The sequence below is a fragment of the Chrysemys picta genome, chromosome 1, assembly GCF_011386835.1.
Source record: "Chrysemys picta bellii isolate R12L10 chromosome 1, ASM1138683v2, whole genome shotgun sequence".
Lineage (NCBI taxonomy): Eukaryota > Metazoa > Chordata > Testudines > Emydidae > Chrysemys > Chrysemys picta.
This window is the reverse complement of record NC_088791.1, coordinates 348,042,541-348,059,616: the sequence shown is the minus strand read 5'-3', so window position 1 is coordinate 348,059,616 and position 17,076 is coordinate 348,042,541. Positions and strand designations below refer to the sequence as shown.

The 17,076-nt window shown below is 48.4% G+C and overlaps 1 protein-coding gene across 2 annotated transcripts in view; it reads left to right on the top strand.

The window, feature by feature from the left end:
* Positions 1-13: 13 nt before the first annotated feature.
* RNF121 (ring finger protein 121) overlaps positions 14-17,076 on the top strand; it is a 44,124-nt gene continuing 27,061 nt past the window's right edge. Inside the window, exons 1-5 of one of the 2 annotated variants that reach the window (XR_010601428.1) lie at positions 14-142; positions 12,954-12,991; positions 14,184-14,325; positions 15,768-15,922; positions 16,647-16,754. Coding sequence is in view for 1 of the 2 variants with exons in the window: in XM_005292183.4 (XP_005292240.2) it covers positions 86-142; positions 12,954-12,991; positions 14,184-14,325; positions 15,768-15,922; positions 16,647-16,754 (500 nt within the window). In the remaining variant the exon portion in view is untranslated. The remainder of the gene's footprint in view (positions 143-12,953; positions 12,992-14,183; positions 14,326-15,767; positions 15,923-16,646; positions 16,755-17,076) is intronic. The other variant, XM_005292183.4, reaches the window with a different exon arrangement.

The following is a 17,076-nucleotide window of genomic DNA, read 5'->3' as shown; positions in this document are numbered from 1 at the left end:
TGATTGGTGGACGTTAGGTCGGCGTGGCCGGTGATTGGCGGGCCGGGGGGAAGTAGCTGGCCGGCTCGGGGGTAGGCAGGGTAAGATGGCGGCGGTGCTGGAGGTGGAGATTGGCGGCCCCGTCGAGCGGGACGTGGAGGAGGTGAGGGCGGCCTGAGGCGGCGCCGCGCGCGGAGTGGGCGGGAGCTGGGGGGGGCACCCCCGGGCTGTTGGGGGGGGGGGGGCTGAGGTGTGAGGGGCGCGGGGGGGGGGAGGGTGCTGAGGACGGGTCACCCCAGGGCTGTGAGGGGCGAGCGGCGGGGGGCTGGGGTGATGGGGGAGCTGGTGCGCTGTGGGGGGCTGTGGAGTTGGGTGGGACTGGGGGGGATGTAGGGTGAGCTGCAGGGAGGGGCTGTGGAGGATGTGGGGGGGCTGTGGAGTTGGGTGGGACTGGGGGGGATGTAGGGTGAGCTGCAGGGAGGGGCTATGGAGGATGTGGGGGGGCTGTGGAGTTGGGTGGGACTGGGGTGATGTAGGGTGAGCTGCGGGGAGGGGCTGGGGAGGATGGGGGGGCTGTGGAGTTGGGTGGGACTGGGGGGGATGTAGGGTGAGCTGCAGGGAGGGGCTGGGGAGGATGGGGGGGCTGTGGAGTTGGGTGGGACTGGGGTGATGTAGGGTGAGCTGCAGGGAGGGGCTATGGAGGATGTGGGGGGGCTGTGGAGTTGGGGGGACTGGGGTGATGTAGGGTGAGCTGCAGGGAGGGGCTATGGAGGATGTGGGGGGGCTGTGGAGTTGGGTGGGACTGGGGTGATGTAGGGTGAGCTGCAGGGAGGGGCTGTGGAGTTGGGTGGGACTGGGGGGGATGTAGGGTGAGCTGCGGGGAGGGGCTGGGGAGGATGGGGGGGCTGTGGAGTTGGGGGGACTGGGGTGATGTAGGGTGAGCTGCAGGGAGGGGCTGTGGAGGATGTGGGGGGGCTGTGGAGTTGGGGGGACTGGGGTGATGTAGGGTGAGCTGCAGGGAGGGGCTATGGAGGATGTGGGGGGGCTGTGGAGTTGGGGGGACTGGGGTGATGTAGGGTGAGCTGCAGGGAGGGGCTGTGGAGGATGTGGGGGGGCTGTGGAGTTGGGGGGACTGGGGTGATGTAGGGTGAGTTGCAGGGAGGGGCTATGGAGGATGTGGGGGGGCTGTGGAGTTGGGTGGGACTGGGGGGATGTAGGGTGAGCTGCAGGGAGGGACTATGGAGGATGTGGGGGGGCTGTGGAGTTGGGTGGGACTGGGGGGGATGTAGGGTGAGCTGCAGGGAGGGGCTGTGGAGGATGTGGGGGGGCTGTGGAGTTGGGTGGGACTGGGGTGATGTAGGGTGAGCTGCAGGGAGGGGCTATGGAGGATGTGGGGGGGCTGTGGAGTTGGGGGGACTGGGGTGATGTAGGGTGAGCTGCAGGGAGGGGCTGTGGAGGATGTGGGTGGGCTGTGGAGTTGGGTGGGACTGGGGGGGGATGTAGGGTGAGCTGCAGGGAGGGGCTATGGAGGATGTGGGGGGGCTGTGGAGTTGGGTGGGACTGGGGTGATGTAGGGTGAGCTGCAGGGAGGGGCTGTGGAGTTGGGTGGGACTGGGGGGGATGTAGGGTGAGCTGCGGGGAGGGGCTGGGGAGGATGGGGGGGCTGTGGAGTTGGGGGGACTGGGGTGATGTAGGGTGAGCTGCAGGGAGGGGCTATGGAGGATGTGGGGGGGCTGTGGAGTTGGGTGGGACTGGGGGGATGTAGGGTGAGCTGCAGGGAGGGACTATGGAGGATGTGGGGGGGCTGTGGAGTTGGGTGGGACTGGGGGGTGATGTAGGGTGAGCTGTAGGGAGGGGCTGTGGAGGGTTTGGGGGGGCTGGGGAGTTGGGTGGGGCTGGGTGGGTGATGTAGGGTGAGCTGTAGGGAGGGGCTGTGGGGGGTGGGTGACCTGGAGGCGCTGGGAGCTTGGGGCACCTTGGGAAGTGAACGGGGTGGGGGCGTGGGTCTGGGTTTCTCAGGGGGCATTGCAGGGCTCTGTGCCAGGTGTGGGGATGGAGAGAGCTAAGAGCTCTGTGAGGGAAGAGCCAGGCAGTGAAAGTGTGACTGACCCCTTGAAGAGCAGGGTGCTGAGGGAAGTGAGAGCAGCTTAGACCAGGGTCTCTGGGACCTGTGGGGGAGGTTAGGCGGTCTCAGTGGGGGAGCAGCCAGGCTGTGGCTCTCAAGTGGTTTCAAGGCTTCAGCATGTGTTGGCAGGTGCTGTTAAAGTCGCAGCTCTTTGCTGCCCCAAGACTCAGACCGTTCAAACTTGGCTCACTGAAGAGAGGCGTTAGAAATGATGGCTTGATCTGTGTAACATAATGTACAGAGTTTTATCAGTGACATGATTCAGTGCTTCTGTTACCAAAATAGCTTGCCTGGTCATGCACATCTGTGTGGGACTCATGTATGTGACAGTAACTGGTGTACTCGGAAAGTATGGGCAGATTAACAGAGCTAGCAATATTCATTGCGCGCAACAATTTTCTGTACTCTCATACGAGGTATAGGCACTGTGCCTTCCAGGTCTACACAATCAGGTAGCCATTATTCCCATGTTGTAGATGGAGAAATTGAGGCACAGCAAGGTTAGAGGATTGACACCAGATCGTACAGTGCTAGTATTAGACCTTGGAGATTCCCATCTTCTAGATCCCTGCTTTATAAATCACTAGAGCCGGCTCACAGGTGAAGAAGCTATGTTAAGATCAAACTCCTTGATGTGCGTTAGCTGAGATGAGAAAGCAGGTATGCTTCCACTTTCTTCTACAAGAGAGAATATAGCCTCAGGAGTAACCATCATTGCATCCACAATCATAATACAGTGCTATCAAAGGGTCAGCTGCTCAGACATTATCTTCCTATCTAGGCTCTTTGCAGCCGCCAACCTCTTACTTTTCCTACTCTATTGCCTTTTTTCAGCCTGTGAGGCAGATAAAAGCCTTTAGTCCTGCTTGCATCTCACATTGCCGCAAGCTGTAGCACTCAATACAACTACCTCTTGCCTTAAAACATAGTATGTTTACATAATAACTACATATCAGGCAGATGAGTATAGCTAACTATGCTGCTGGCCCTGCCTAAGGATCATGGTAACAGATGTTTGTTCTTGCATGGTTCAGTCCCCTGCCTTGGGACCAATTTTTTCTTTAGCATTGAAGAATTTTTGTAATTTGTAGGGTGTGATATTGGAAAGTGTGTTAGTACTTCCTTGGTTTCCAGTTGAATTGTGAGCAGAGTGGGACTAAAGGTTTTCTGCACACGTAATAGCGGCAGCAGCAAAATTTGTGCATCCTGTAGCCAATGTTCCCCCCTAACTTTTTACTTCTGTGTGCGGAATGAATTTTGTTATGTGCACCAGTATGGAGGTGATGTATGGCAGGAGTGGGTCCGAGGGGTTTGGAGTGGGGGGGAGTTCAGGGCTGGGGCAGAAGGTTGGGGTGTGGGGAGTGAGGGCTCTGGCTGGGGGTGCGGGCTCTGGGGTGGGCTGGGAATGAGGGGTTTGGGATGCAAGGGCTAGGGCAGAGAGTTGGGGTGTGGGAGGGTGCAGGCTCTGGGGTGGGGCCGGGAATGAGGGGTTTGGGTTGTGGGAGGGGGCTCAGGGCTAGGGCAGAGGGTTGGGGTGAGGCTGGGGATGAGGGGTTTGGGGTGCGGGCTGTGACAGGGAGAGAGAACTCCTCCCCCCCCCCCCCCCCCCCCAGCCCTCTCTCACCACAGCAGCCCAGGGCTGGGGGAGAGGTGCCTCTCCCTGCTGCGCACTTGCGCAGCCCTTGATAGCTAGCCTGCTGCGCAGCTCAGCGGGAACTTAGCCTGTAGTCATGATGCTCCTTGAAGCCGAGAAGGGAGGCAGTCATGCTCTCAGCTGCAATATGTAGGAATGGCTTGACAAGGAGTATGAATGGTGTAGCATGGCCAAGAGATGTCTCAGATTGGTAGAGTAGGTTGATCTAATTAAAATGGATCAGTTAGGCCTAAATGATCCATATTTACTGGCAGTGAGCTGCTCTGTCTCTGTTGTCATTTGTCACACTTCCATGTATCCATTTGTGTATTAATAAGCCTCGTGCCTTTCACTCACTGGTAGCTTTTTTCCGTCAAGCTCTCACTCAGTTGAGTGCTATCAGTGTGCTAGGTGCTGTAAAAACATGTAAAATGACATATTCCCTCAGAGTTCCCATTGGTCAGACAACGTTGCAGGCACCTAATAAGCTAGTGCTTACTATCAAGGAGAGCATGTCTTGAAGGGAGCATCATTGGAGGACCTGAGGGTACGAAATGTTCGGGAAGGACTTGAAATGGAGAGGCCTTAGGAGTGGGATGTTGTCACGAGGGTGTGGCGGTACCATGGGAGAAGACTTGAGAGAGGGTGGTAGGAGAGGCACGAAAAGAGTGAGAAAAGGGAGTAGATGGGGGCCAGGGGAGGAGTAGAGATGTTGGTAGGGGACACAGCTATGCAGTGCCTTGAAGGCAAGATGGGGGATTTGAATGATTCCTTGTATGCATCAGGTTTGGCCTCTTACAGCTAGTTATTCCAGCATGAGAAGCATCTGAACTGTATTTCTAAGGCTTTCTTTTTACATCTGGATAACTTCAGCAATGGGCTCTTCATGCAAAATCAACTTCTGGGCTGAGTATTTGAGTTACAAGCAACTGTGACTGTGCCATCTCAGCCTTATCTAAAAAGGCAAGAATAAGACCCACTGTACTCTGTATGCTGGAATCCTCTCTTAAGGATTGTGCAGGTCAAATGCACCCACTTCTACTCCCTTTGCTCATGGCATCCGGTTGATCACTATATATGGGGCTCTGAAATCATAAGCTCCACAACTTTGACCTGGATAGAAGCAAAATCATCCCCTTACTAGGGCGGTTATACCACTGAAGGCAAATGAATCAGGGTAAGCTAGCCTCTAACTGGCATTCCCACCAGCTGGTCAACTGTTGTTTTTTTACCAGCAGCGGAGTGGAACTCAGGAGATATGAGGCTTTTCCTGCATGTGAAAACATGAAAGAAAATCAATTGCAGACTGACCCTTATAACTGAAAATCCTGTTGATCCTTCTGACTCTAAGGCATTTGCAGTGCCTTAGAAATGTACTGAGAGGGCCAAACAGATCAGCACAAATAGGCATCGGCTTCTGGAAAGGAACCTATGAACAATGTGTATGTGAATAACCACTGTCCCTTATACAAGCCTGAGTTGTCCAGAAGAATTTGTCTCATTGACTGCCCTTGTCTTGCAAATACTTCGTCTAACTGGGGATGGCTTTGTGGCGTAAGCCTCAGGTTTGAAATTCCTCAGTTCCCTCTGAGTTCAAACCCCAGCCAGGTCAGCTCAGTCCATTTGTCTTTCCAAGGCATACACAATGAATTGATAGCTTTCCATGTGTCAATTTTTCCCAGGACACCTCAGATATCTCTGTGGATAGTAACAGTCCTGTAACACTTGTCATAAAAGCCCAGTGTCCTTGACCAAAATATCCTCTTCCTTCATTCCTGCTGTGCAGCATGCCATGTAACTGGTTGCCACCGTCTAACCCAGAAGTGGCTGCATTTCAGTGTGTGTGTGTATAGATAGATAGATCTCGTGAGATGCTTTGGGATGTATAGTGTGTCATTGCTGTATCAGTGGATCAGTATTTGATATGTGCCTCATTATGCATTGAAAAATGTGGCATTAACATTGTCTTCTTATACTCCACACTTTTCTAACAGCTTTCATTCAAGATCTCAGGGCTGGTCCACACTAACCCCCCACTTTGAACTAAGATACGCAACTTCAGCTACGTTATTCACGTAGCTGAAGTCGAACTATCTTAGTTCAAATTTACCGCGGGTCCACACGCGGCAGGCAGGCTCCCCCGTCGACTCCGCGTACTCCTCTCGCCGAGCAGGAGTACCGGCGTCGACGGCGAGCACTTCCGGGATCGATTTATCGCGTCTAGACAAGACGCGATAAATCGATCCCAGAAGATCGATTGCTTACCGCTGGACCCGGGGGTAAGTATAGACGTACCCTCAGAGCACTTTACAGATACCTACCCAGCCTTTCAACATCCTGAGAGACAGGGAAATTCTACGGGGCAAGGTGAAGAACAGATTAAGGGACTTCCCAAAGTCACACAAGTGCCAGAAGAGCCCTGCAAGGCAATAGGATTGCTGGGTGCTCAGCACTTCTGAAAATCAGGCCCAAAGATATCAAGGTTTCACTTCAGGTATCCAAAAATGGACCTATCTGAAAACATTTGCTGAAGTCTGGAGGAGCTAGGAATATGTGATTAGAATCTAGGCAGCCTGAATGCTATTCCCTTGCTCTAACCATTAAACATCATTCTCTTCAGGCACTGAACAAACCTGTCAATTTTGGTACGTGTAATACTGCAGGAATATCTTGCTTGTGGAATAGAAGGATCTATAGTTGGATATCTAAACAAGTAGCCACTTCGCCATTCTGAAGATTGGTTTCATTAGATCTTTTTTAAGTCTAATAGTATAAAGTGATTCTGATGAATATGTTTCAGGCCTTCTGCTCGTCTTTTCTGTCACTGTCTGGACGCTACTATTGTTGGATTATAGGAAACAAATGTCTTGGTCTTTTTTGTAGTACAAATACTTGGAGCCTCTGCTGTTTTTGCTCTCCTGGTTCCTTTATATCTTAAAATCTTCATTGTTATAATTTTGAACTGTTCTGTGAGATGTCACAGGGTAACTTTAAGGAATAGTAATAAAACCATATAACTATTGAACATAGGAATTGAGTGAAAATTATCCCCATTAATTAAGACAGCAGTCAAGTATGGTTTCTAGCTCTAAGGGGAGACTTTGTATTAAGCAAATGCCTCAGGGATATTTGAAAACTCTTCTTCAGTCACCACCATATATGCTGCATATACTAGCAATCCATTGCATAAAATATAGAAGTGAAGGATGAATTGCTCGTCTCAAGGATTTGGCTGTGATTTCCCTAAGAGAAATGTGTAGGCTGAATCCTGTGAATATAGTCTTTTTTTAAAGTACTTTTTAAAATCTGACTTAATTGTGATTCAGGTGTTAGTGTTATTATTAAACTACCTTTTTCAGTGACATGGTTATTAAAAGTGACCTGCAAAGTACTTCTAAAATACTGACTCTTTGTCCTTTTTTGCCTTCTAGGTATCATGACCAGGGATAAATGTTTGTGAAATTCAACTTGACCTGGCAATCAGTTAACTCAAATTACTACAATCCCCAAAACTCTCATCTTAAGGCTGAGAGGAAGGGTGGTCCTGTGGGACCCAGGGGACCCAGTCTTAGTTCCCTGCTCTTTCACAAACTTCTTATGCAACCTTAGGCAAGTCACTTAGCCTCTCTGTGCCTCAGTTGCCCATCTGTACAATGGTAGCACTTCTATCTCACAGGGGTTTTGAGAGGATAAATGCGTCGAAGATTGTGAGGTGCTTAGATTCTGTGGAATAATAGAAGCTGTATAAGTACCTAAAATGGGTAACTAATGTAGAGAAGGCCTCAGTTGCTCCAGCTTCGCCATTGTGATGTCAGCCTTTTGCTGGCTCTGTACCTTGTCTACAGTGGCAAACTTCTGAAGGAAAAAAACACTCGTGACTGTACTACACCCATGTAGCAACAGTGGAGGCAAGGGGCAAGCCACCATCAGAGTTCTAATTGCCGTGTTGGCTAGACCTTAGATCAGCGGTTCTCAGACTGTGGGTCAGGACCCCAAAGTGGGTTAGGACCCCATTTTAATGGGGTCACGAGGGCTGGCTTAGACTTGCTGGGGTCCAGGGCTGAAGTCTGAGCCCCACCGCCCAGGGCCGAAGCCCAGGTCTCAGGTTATAGGCCCCCTGCCTGGGGCTGAAGCCCTTTGGCTTTGGCACCCCCAGGTCAACAGAGCTTGAGTGGGCTCAGGCTTCAGTCCATCAGAGGGGTGAAGTTCTGGAACAGCCTTCTGAGCGAAACAGTGGGGGCGAAAGACCTCTCTGGCTTTAAGATTAAGCTTGATAAGTTTATGGAGGGGATGGTTTGATGGGATAACGTGATTTTAGTCAATAGGTCAATAACGTGCCATCGCTGGTAATTAGTAACAATGGTCAATGATGGGATTTTAAAAGTTACTACAGAGAACTTTTTCGGGAGGGTCTGGCTGGCGAATCTTGCCCGCATGCTTGAGGTTCAGCTGATCGCCATGTTTGGGGTCGGGAAGGAATTTTCCTCCAGGGTAGATTGGCAGAGGCCCTGGAGGTTTTTTGCTTTCTTCCGCATCATGGGGCAGGGTCGCTTGCTGGGCAGGGGTCGCTTGCTGGAGGATTCTCTGCGACTTGAAATCTTTAAATCACGATTTGGGGACTTCAACAGCTGAGTCAAGGGAGAGAATTATTCCAGGAGTGGGTGGGTCAGCTTTTGTGGCCTGCATCATGCGGGAGGTCAGGCTAGATGATCATAATGGTCCCTTCTGACCTTAGAGTCTGAGTCTACATTTACAAGTTGAGAAAACAAAGATAAAACTAACACACCTTGCCTGGCTATACTTACAAGTTTGAAATATGAGAGACTTGTTCAGAGAGATTTGGAGAGCATGGATTGATGTCTGGTCCCTCTTAGTCCCAAGAGCGAACTCCCCCCAAAACAAAGAGCACAAAAAAAAGCCTTCTCCTCCCCCCCCCCCCACACACACACCAAGATTTGAAAGTATCTTGTCCCCTTATTGGTCCTTTGGGTCAGGTGTCAGCCAGGTTATCTGAGCTTCTCAACCCTTTACAGGTAAAAGGATTTTGGAGTCTCTGGCCAGGAGGAATTTTATAGTATAGTACACAGGAGGGCTGTTACCCTTCCCTTTATAGTTATGACATACACTCGACTTCCTTTTCCCTTTACTAAGGGCAGGTCTTCACTACCCGCCGGATCAGTGGGTAGTAATCGATCTATCGGGAATCGATTTATCACATCTAGTGTAGACGCAATAAATCGATCCCCGATTGCTCTGCCGTCGACTCCGGAACTCCACCACTGCAGAGAGGCGGAAGCGGAGTCTACGGGGGAGCGGCAGCAGTCAATCCCACGCCGTGAGGATGCGAGGTAAATCAATCTAAGATGCGTCGACTTCAGCTACACTATTCTTGTAGCTGAAGTTGCGTATCTTAGATCGATTTTTTCCCGCCCCCGCCCCCCAGTGTAGACCAGGGCTTAGTCTCAGGCAAGTTTAACAAGCTTTTGCTGGCCAGGCAAAGCACCATATATTCGGGTGAGGCTGACCCTCTTTCTGGATCAGACAACGTGGATTTTATTTTTATTTTTTTCCTAGCGTGGGTGAACTTTGTTAAATTACAAGGATAGCTGCATACAGAGAAGAGTTCACCATCTTCATGAGATCTCTTTATTGCCCTCTTATAGCTCAGAGCTCTTCAATTTAGTGATGCTCATTGTGGGTTCCAAATAAAAACCTTGAGCAAAGTACTTCCCACTCACCGATAGCTAGCTGAACATAGTTTATGCAAATTGGTTTGGTTTTGTTGAATACCTAGGAGCGAAACCCTCTTGTTTAAGGATTCAATGCCTCCACCCCTTCAGTTTAATTCTTAGAAACCTCTTGGTCCATGTTTGAGTCATCTAAGAAATCCTCCAGGAAAAGAGAGAGAGAGCACCATTGGATAATCCTAGTACCTCTGACAGTGAAAGGGAACATTTGTTTAAGGGGTCTCTTTTCTACATCATAAAGCAACAATGGCACAAACCCATTTTCCCCCCCTTTGCAGGTTACCTTTCAGGTGTGTAATTTTTTTTTTTTTAAGTTGCCAAATGCATTTTGTCCCCAGAGGCAGCTCTCTTCTGCTCAGGTGGTACCCATTTATACACAAGGGCTGTCCAGCATTCTCAAACAACTGGTATGCTTATTGTAATGTTCCCTTAAAAGCTTCTCTTGTCTAGTCGATGCATAACTCTATACGAGAAACTGCTTGTCCCTCTCCTGCGGGATGTTTGCAGATGGGAACTGGAGAAGTTTAGTCTTCAGTAAAAACGTTTCCGTTACAGTGAGGATTAACTTTGAAAAAGCCTAACTATACTAATGGTCACATCTAATTTTTTTTACCCCTGTTATTTAAAATACAGCAGGGCTCTGATCCTGCAAACATTTGGTTACCTGAGTAACTTTACACATGGGGAATCTCGGAATGCACAGGACTAGTCTTATTGAATCAGTGCGTCTTGGATCACTGCTTAAGTTGGCACCAACCTTTGGGTCTCTCCCCTGTGTTTGCGAATTAGATTATAAGCTACTGCAGGCAGAGATTGTATTATTGTTTGGAATGCTGAGAAAATTTATCTGTCAGCACTTAACAGATTAAAAAAAAAGACGTTATGAAATCAGAGGTCACATTTGATCTATGGACTAATAGCTCATTTCCATTCTTCCTCATGTCTACATAGGATTCTTTCCGATAGCTTATTTTCCAGGTCTCCTCTTCTCTTAAAATTTCTCAAGCAATGGGGCTTCCATCATTTGCGGGATTATTCCTCCGCCTGTCAAGACAATCAGTAGATAAAACCCCATCTACACAGTTTTAGCAACAGTGGGAAACTGTTCTAAAAATTTCCCAACATAGACACGGTCAGTGGTGGGTTAGGGCACATGGACTATATGGGAGGGACAGGAGCATACTTGCACCAGCATGGAAATCCAGTAAGGACACTGAGGTAGAGAAGCTGCCTTGTGCTTGCTGAAGTAACTGGTTTTCCAGTGTTCTGAGGAGAATGTCAGTAATTTCTACACCCGCAATTTGAAGCTGAGTCAGGCTGGGAATATCAGCCTTATTCTTTTGTGCTTCTCCCACTCCCAGTGAGTTGGGAACAGGTTATCTGCCGTACTGAATTTCTTGACTCTGGCTGTGTATCAGGTCCTGACTGTTTAAACTGAATTCTGCTGTAACTGAAAGTCCTGTGGCTTCCTCTCATGATTCAAGAAAAGAGTATCCAATAGTCAGGAACAAGTAGCATTGAGAGTTGCACTGATGTGAATACGTCTCTTCAGCTCCTATATCACCACCTACTCGGTCTCTTAAGCAAACCCTAAACCTTAAATAAAAGTTTTCTTAGGGCGGTATCTTGCATTTATCAAAGTGCTTTCCAAAGCCAGCAGGGACTAAATCCCTTGTAATTCCACCGTTCCGGGGTGGAATACAGCAGCTCTTTAACAGTGCACAGGCGCACTGTGCAACCTAGGACAAAAGAGATGGAAACCCTATCAGCAGAAACTACAGGGGAACCAGAATTTTAGCCAAGATGGAATTTAATCAAGACACTGGGACTCATGTCCCTGTTTGATAGAGGGTCAGTGAGATCTTTAATGGTCAGAAGTAGTTGAGCACTCAGTTCTATATCTTGTTTGAAGGCAGGTTTATTGAGGGAAGTCAGCAGTCTTGCACACACACGATCTAAGTGCTGCATATAAAAAGATTAAAGGGTAAAGGTTAAATCTGAACTTGGAATGTTAATCTAATGAGCTTGTGTGGAAAGAGGAGCTGCATGTTCATTTTTTACACCGTTTGCACTGAGGAAATGCATGCTATGTCCCTGATGCGGCCTGTCTGCAAACTGAGCGGCTGTCTCTCACAATGGTGCAACGTTTCATATGTACGTCACTCGGAACAAGCTCACCTGGCTGTTTACGGATACTATGATGTGAGGAAAAGCCAAGGGCCAATACAAATATCACATTGACTCCCTGACTTCAATCGTGTGCTGGCATGTCTAAACAGTTGCGTGGCTGTCAGTTGGTCTGGGCCCCAGGCAACCTGCTTTTGTTGGTTTTAACTGTTTGTAATATAAATTCAGTTAAGGATGAGCTGAGATGAAGTCGGATCTATAGGATTTCATTAACCACACCCAAGGTGACTGTTTGCCTGCCACGTCAGTGTTTGTGTTACCATAGGGGGAAAGTATGCCCTCTGACCAAGTGTGCCTACATGGGGAGGAGATTTCTGGTTGACAAGGACTCTCTAATCTAGCAAACAAAGGCATAAGGTGATCCAGTGGCTGGAAACTGAAACCAGGCAAATTCAGACTAGAAATAAGACTGATAATTTTTTTTAAACATTCAGGGTAATTAACCATTAGAACAATTTATCGAGGGATGTGGTAAATTCGCAATCCCCTGACATCTAACTCAAGATTGAATGTTTCCCAAAAGATGGTCAGGGACGATGGGTTTGCTGCAGGAATTACTGGGTGAAATTCTGTGACTTGTGTTATGTAGGAGTTCAGACTGATCCGACTGGTCCCGTCTGACCCTTACATCTATGAAGCAGGGGGGCTGAATCATCTGCTCCCTTGGGGTTACTAGGCTGTACCTGAGATTGCAGCCACTGCTCAGAACAAACTGTCCTAAGTTGTGTATCTAGGTGAGATGTCAAAGTGGTGTGTGGTAATGTACCTTAGACACCCAAGTGATCTAACAGTCGTGAGGAGTGATGCAAAGATTCTTTGGAACTTCCACAAGTGCCCAGGGTATAGGGCAGAGATGGAAGTCCTAGGTTGCTAGCAGCTAATGTTGGGAGGATGATTGCTAAGGTGACTAATCAAGATGGCTAGAACATGGGTTTGTGGCTTCTTCCTCTGAACCCCTTACTTGACTCTAAGAAGCACACTCTCTGACCATGATTTCCTGGGATCTCTAATGACAGCCTTGCAATTAACGTAATACTCTTGCATTGCCTTCAGCCCTAGTCAGAATTGCAACATGATTACCGTGAGGCATGCACTAAGTGGTGGTTTCCTTGTCGGTTATGATTTTAAATTGCTTGTGACAGCATTTAGCCAGGGACAGTTCCTCTTACACAGAAAAAAGCTTGTTTGTTCAACTAGTGTGTAAACAAAGTATTGCAATGATCTCCTGTAGGCTTTAACTGCCACTCTTGGACTTCAGTAACTGATGGCTTTTCCTCCCTAGGTTGATCTATCACGACTGTCCCCCGAAGAGAGATGGAGGTGAGTGGTGCGTTGGAGTGGGTGTGGGAGAGGTGAACCTCTGTGTAGATCTTAATTTCACTCCAGTCTTACTATCCAATGAGGCTGGATTGCTGTAGTTGTCAATGCATAGCGATAACATCTAGTTGTGGACTAAGCCCACTTGCCTTGCACAGTGTTACTGGATTATTTGTCCCACCACTTCTGTTAATCGAACCAGTTTTAGTTGGATGTTTAGGATTGGCCTCACTGTACTCTCAGCCTACTTGAATGTTAATCAGTAGAAATGACCTGAAGGTTCATAGAAGTAGCTTTGTTTCCTATTTTCAGTTTGCATTGTGCTCTCTTGGTCCTAAGTGAACCATGAGTTAGGAGCATTTTCTCCTGCTCCCAAAGCATGACTTGTAGCCCAGATGAGAGCAGCCATGAGCGTTACACAACTCAGTGGGGCTCATGTTTAATATAGTGGTGAGGCCCATGTAGCTTACAAGTCCTATAGTTCTATCCTGAGATGAGCTGGTAGCTGCCCTCAGAGGGAGCACTGCATGCTGGGACCTGCAGTTTTTGAGGACTGTTCCTCTCTCAAAGACAGAAGTGATGTCAATCTGCTGCACTTCATGCAAATGAGGTGTGAGCTGGGGCTCCTGTCCCCTTCATTGGGTAGGAGGGAGAGGGATGCCTCTTGCTATGCAAAACTGAAGTGAAAGGACATTTCGTCCATTCTATTTTGGCCCTTTATATTTCTGCTGAGCATCAGTTCATATGCTCTGGCCTCTCCTTCTAGCCATGATGGCAGGGAGCCTCTTCAGCCAGTAATGCTGCACTAGTCAACTGCAAGATTGTAGGTACAAGAGATGCAATCTATTTCTCCTTGCTCCCAAAGGCTGACAGCACCAAGAAGACACTTTAAACTTAATCTGTCCTGTCTGCACAGAGCTTGAGCCAAAGAAATGCCTGGCTTTTTATAGCTTTAGAATCTGAGAGCCAGACCAGACTTGTGTTCCTCTGCCTTTCCTATCTTGATTATAGCAGCATCCTTCTCTGCTAGCCTCCCCCACAGTACATTCTCTCCTCCCCCCCTCCCTCCCCCAATCACTTTCCATCCCCTGACCTGGAAACTTTCCCGCAACCCTGCCATGCTGCTCTACATACCAAGTTCTTCCTGATCCCAGCCTGTGCACTCCAGACTTGACTTGCCTTGTTCTCATTTCAGGGTTGAGCATGCTCGGATGCACGCCAAGCACCGTGGCCATGAGGCCATGCATGCCGAAATGGTCCTCATCCTCATTGCCACGCTAGTGGTTGCACAGCTCCTCTTGGTACAGTGGAAACAGAGACATCCTCGCTCCTACAATGTAAGCGTTTCCCACCCTGTTTCATCCACCCTCTGGCTGCAGGTGCTAAATGGAGCTGGCATTTAGCTATATAAACAGTTGTAGTAATGTCATTTTCTGACTGCCCTATGATGTTGAAATACCCATTTGCCTTCCCTGTCCAACAGTGCGCATTGGAACTGTATGAGAGACATAGGCCACAAAATACAATTTCCTTATCAGTGTAGCATATGTCCAGGGTTCTCAACCTTTTTCTTTCTGACCCCCTCCCCCTCTAACATGCTATAAAACCTCCACAGCCCACCTCTGTCACAACAACTGATTTTCCGCATATAAAAGGCGGAGCTGGTGTTAGGGGGTAGCAAACAGGGCAGTTGCTTGGGGCCCCGTGAAGCTAAGTTGCTCAGGCTTTGGCTTCAACCCCAGGTGGCTGGGTTCAGCCCCATGTAGTGAGGCTTCAGCTTTCTGCCCTGGGCCCCAGTGAGTCTGATGCTGGCTGCTTGATGGGCCCTCTGAAAACTGTTCACAGCTCCCCAGGGACCCCTGGCTGAGAACCACTGGCATATGTAACTCTTTGCTAGTAAGGAGTTTATACCAAGTTGTGTTAGCCCTTAAGGAGGCAATGGAACAAATAGATCTCACCCCTGGTGTTACTCAGAACAATGTAAATGGAAGCTGGATTTCACCATTGTCGTTACTCAGAATAACGCAGACCGTTTGAATGGAAGCTGGATTTCATGGTCGCCGACCCCATTTGCCATTTGAATGCTCACAGATGCTTGTCCGACCGCTTGGTTTGCTGAATCCTCTCAAGTCTGTTGGTCCCTCTGCCACCATTGATTTTGCTATCCTGGTGCATCAGACTGTACATCAGGGAATTTCGTTCCATTCAAGAACAGGGGGTTCTTCCAACCCTCATGATGCCAATTAACAGTGCCAGACAATGGCTTGTTTCCTACATGGCAGTTTTGCAAACAATTCCATTTGCATTGCAAAAACTTTGTGCTGGGAAAGGATCTGTATGGAATAATTGAAGCTTATTGTGTACATCTGTTTAGTATCTGCTTTGAGGGATGTGTGGGTAAACTCTTAAGACCCCCGAACAGGAGAAAATTGCTGTGACCCTCTTACAAAAAACGATGAGGCAAGTATTGAGCAGATATGTCTCTCCTAGCAGAGTTGAGCAAACCCCAGTAGCTCATTTATAATATTCCAATGACTTCTCCCTCTGGTTTAAACCTTCCCCACAATCTGTCCCATCTCGCCCCTCACGTAAAAAATGTTGGGTAACATATTATTTAATTCAGATTTCATAGTGTCCAGGGCCATACAACCAAGAATGTATTCTCTTTAAGAGGGACGTGGGGGAACAGAGGGGCTGCCAGTATTGGTGTAGCCTGTTTCAATGCCATTCAGTGTGTGAGCTCGGTCTTAGTTGAAAGGCCTTTGTTTTGTTCTTGCAGATGGTGACCCTCTTCCAGATGTGGGTTGTTCCCCTTTATTTCACGGCGAAGCTGCACTGGTGGCGATTCCTGGTGATCTGGGTCCTCTTCTCTGCTGTCACAGCCTTTGTCACTTTCAGAGCAACTCGTAAACCTCTTGTGCAGACGACTCCGAGGTGAGCACGATCGTCTTCTCATAAGCCACATGAACCAAAAACTAGCCATGGTTCTGCACAGGCTGCCTCTGTGAGAGCAGCAGTTCGCTGGCTTTATTCAGATTGCCATGCAGCAGACATACTGCTTTGCTTCAGCTTTGCAGTTCAGCTTCCAACTCCAGCAATATTCCCACCTTGTGCCGGGGACCCTATGATGGGACTGCGTTAATCACACTCCTTTGACCGTCTCACTTGGATTCTGCCCACTAATCATCTCTGTCAGGAGTGCTTCTAACATCGCTGACAACTGATCAGCTTCAAACAAAATCAGCCTGTCACTGAAATATTAATTTTCCCCAGAATCTCTGCTGATCTGAGCGACAGGTGGAAAGCCTGGTAGATCGTAGCCCTGCAGGGCTATATGTGGACCCATGTCCTAGTGGGGGTATTTTCTATCCCTAGAAGGTCATGAAGTACTGGACTTGAAAGTCATGACATTCCATACATCGTGACCTGCCAAGAGCCACAGGGAGAGTAAGTGTCAGAGCTGGGATTAGAACTCTGAAAATCTGGCTCCCCAGTCAATGGGCAGCCCACTATCTCCCTTTCATATGAACAGCTCAAATGTCCTAAGTGATAAACTAGCTTGAGTTAGAATCTTAAAACTCCTTCAGGTGTTCCATGAAACTCCCTTCAAAATACCGGTAAAATCACTTCACTTTTGGGTGTGTGTTTTGTTTTACAGACTGGTCTATAAATGGTTTCTGCTGATATACAAGATCAGCTACGCCACTGGAATTGTTGGGTACATGGCTGTAATGTTCACTCTTTTTGGTCTTAACTTATTATTCAGGTGAGTAAATCTTTGCTGCTTAGCAAATGGCAAAGCTGCATAGAGCCAAGTGTTAGCTGTGGGGCTCTTTAAAACATACTGGGAAATAGGTACGGCCACATATAGTCCTAGTCATGTCATCAGTAACGTAGGAAAACAAAGTGCTAACTAGTTTCTCTTCTGGCTGCTAGAGCAATCACAAGCGATGTGCCTGCACATAGACCATTCAAAGTGGTCCAAGTATCTTTCTTAGATTTCCAGAAAGCCTTTGACAAGGTCCCTTACCAAAGGCTCTTACGTAAATTAAGTTGTCATGGGATGAAAGGGAAGGTCCTTTCATGGA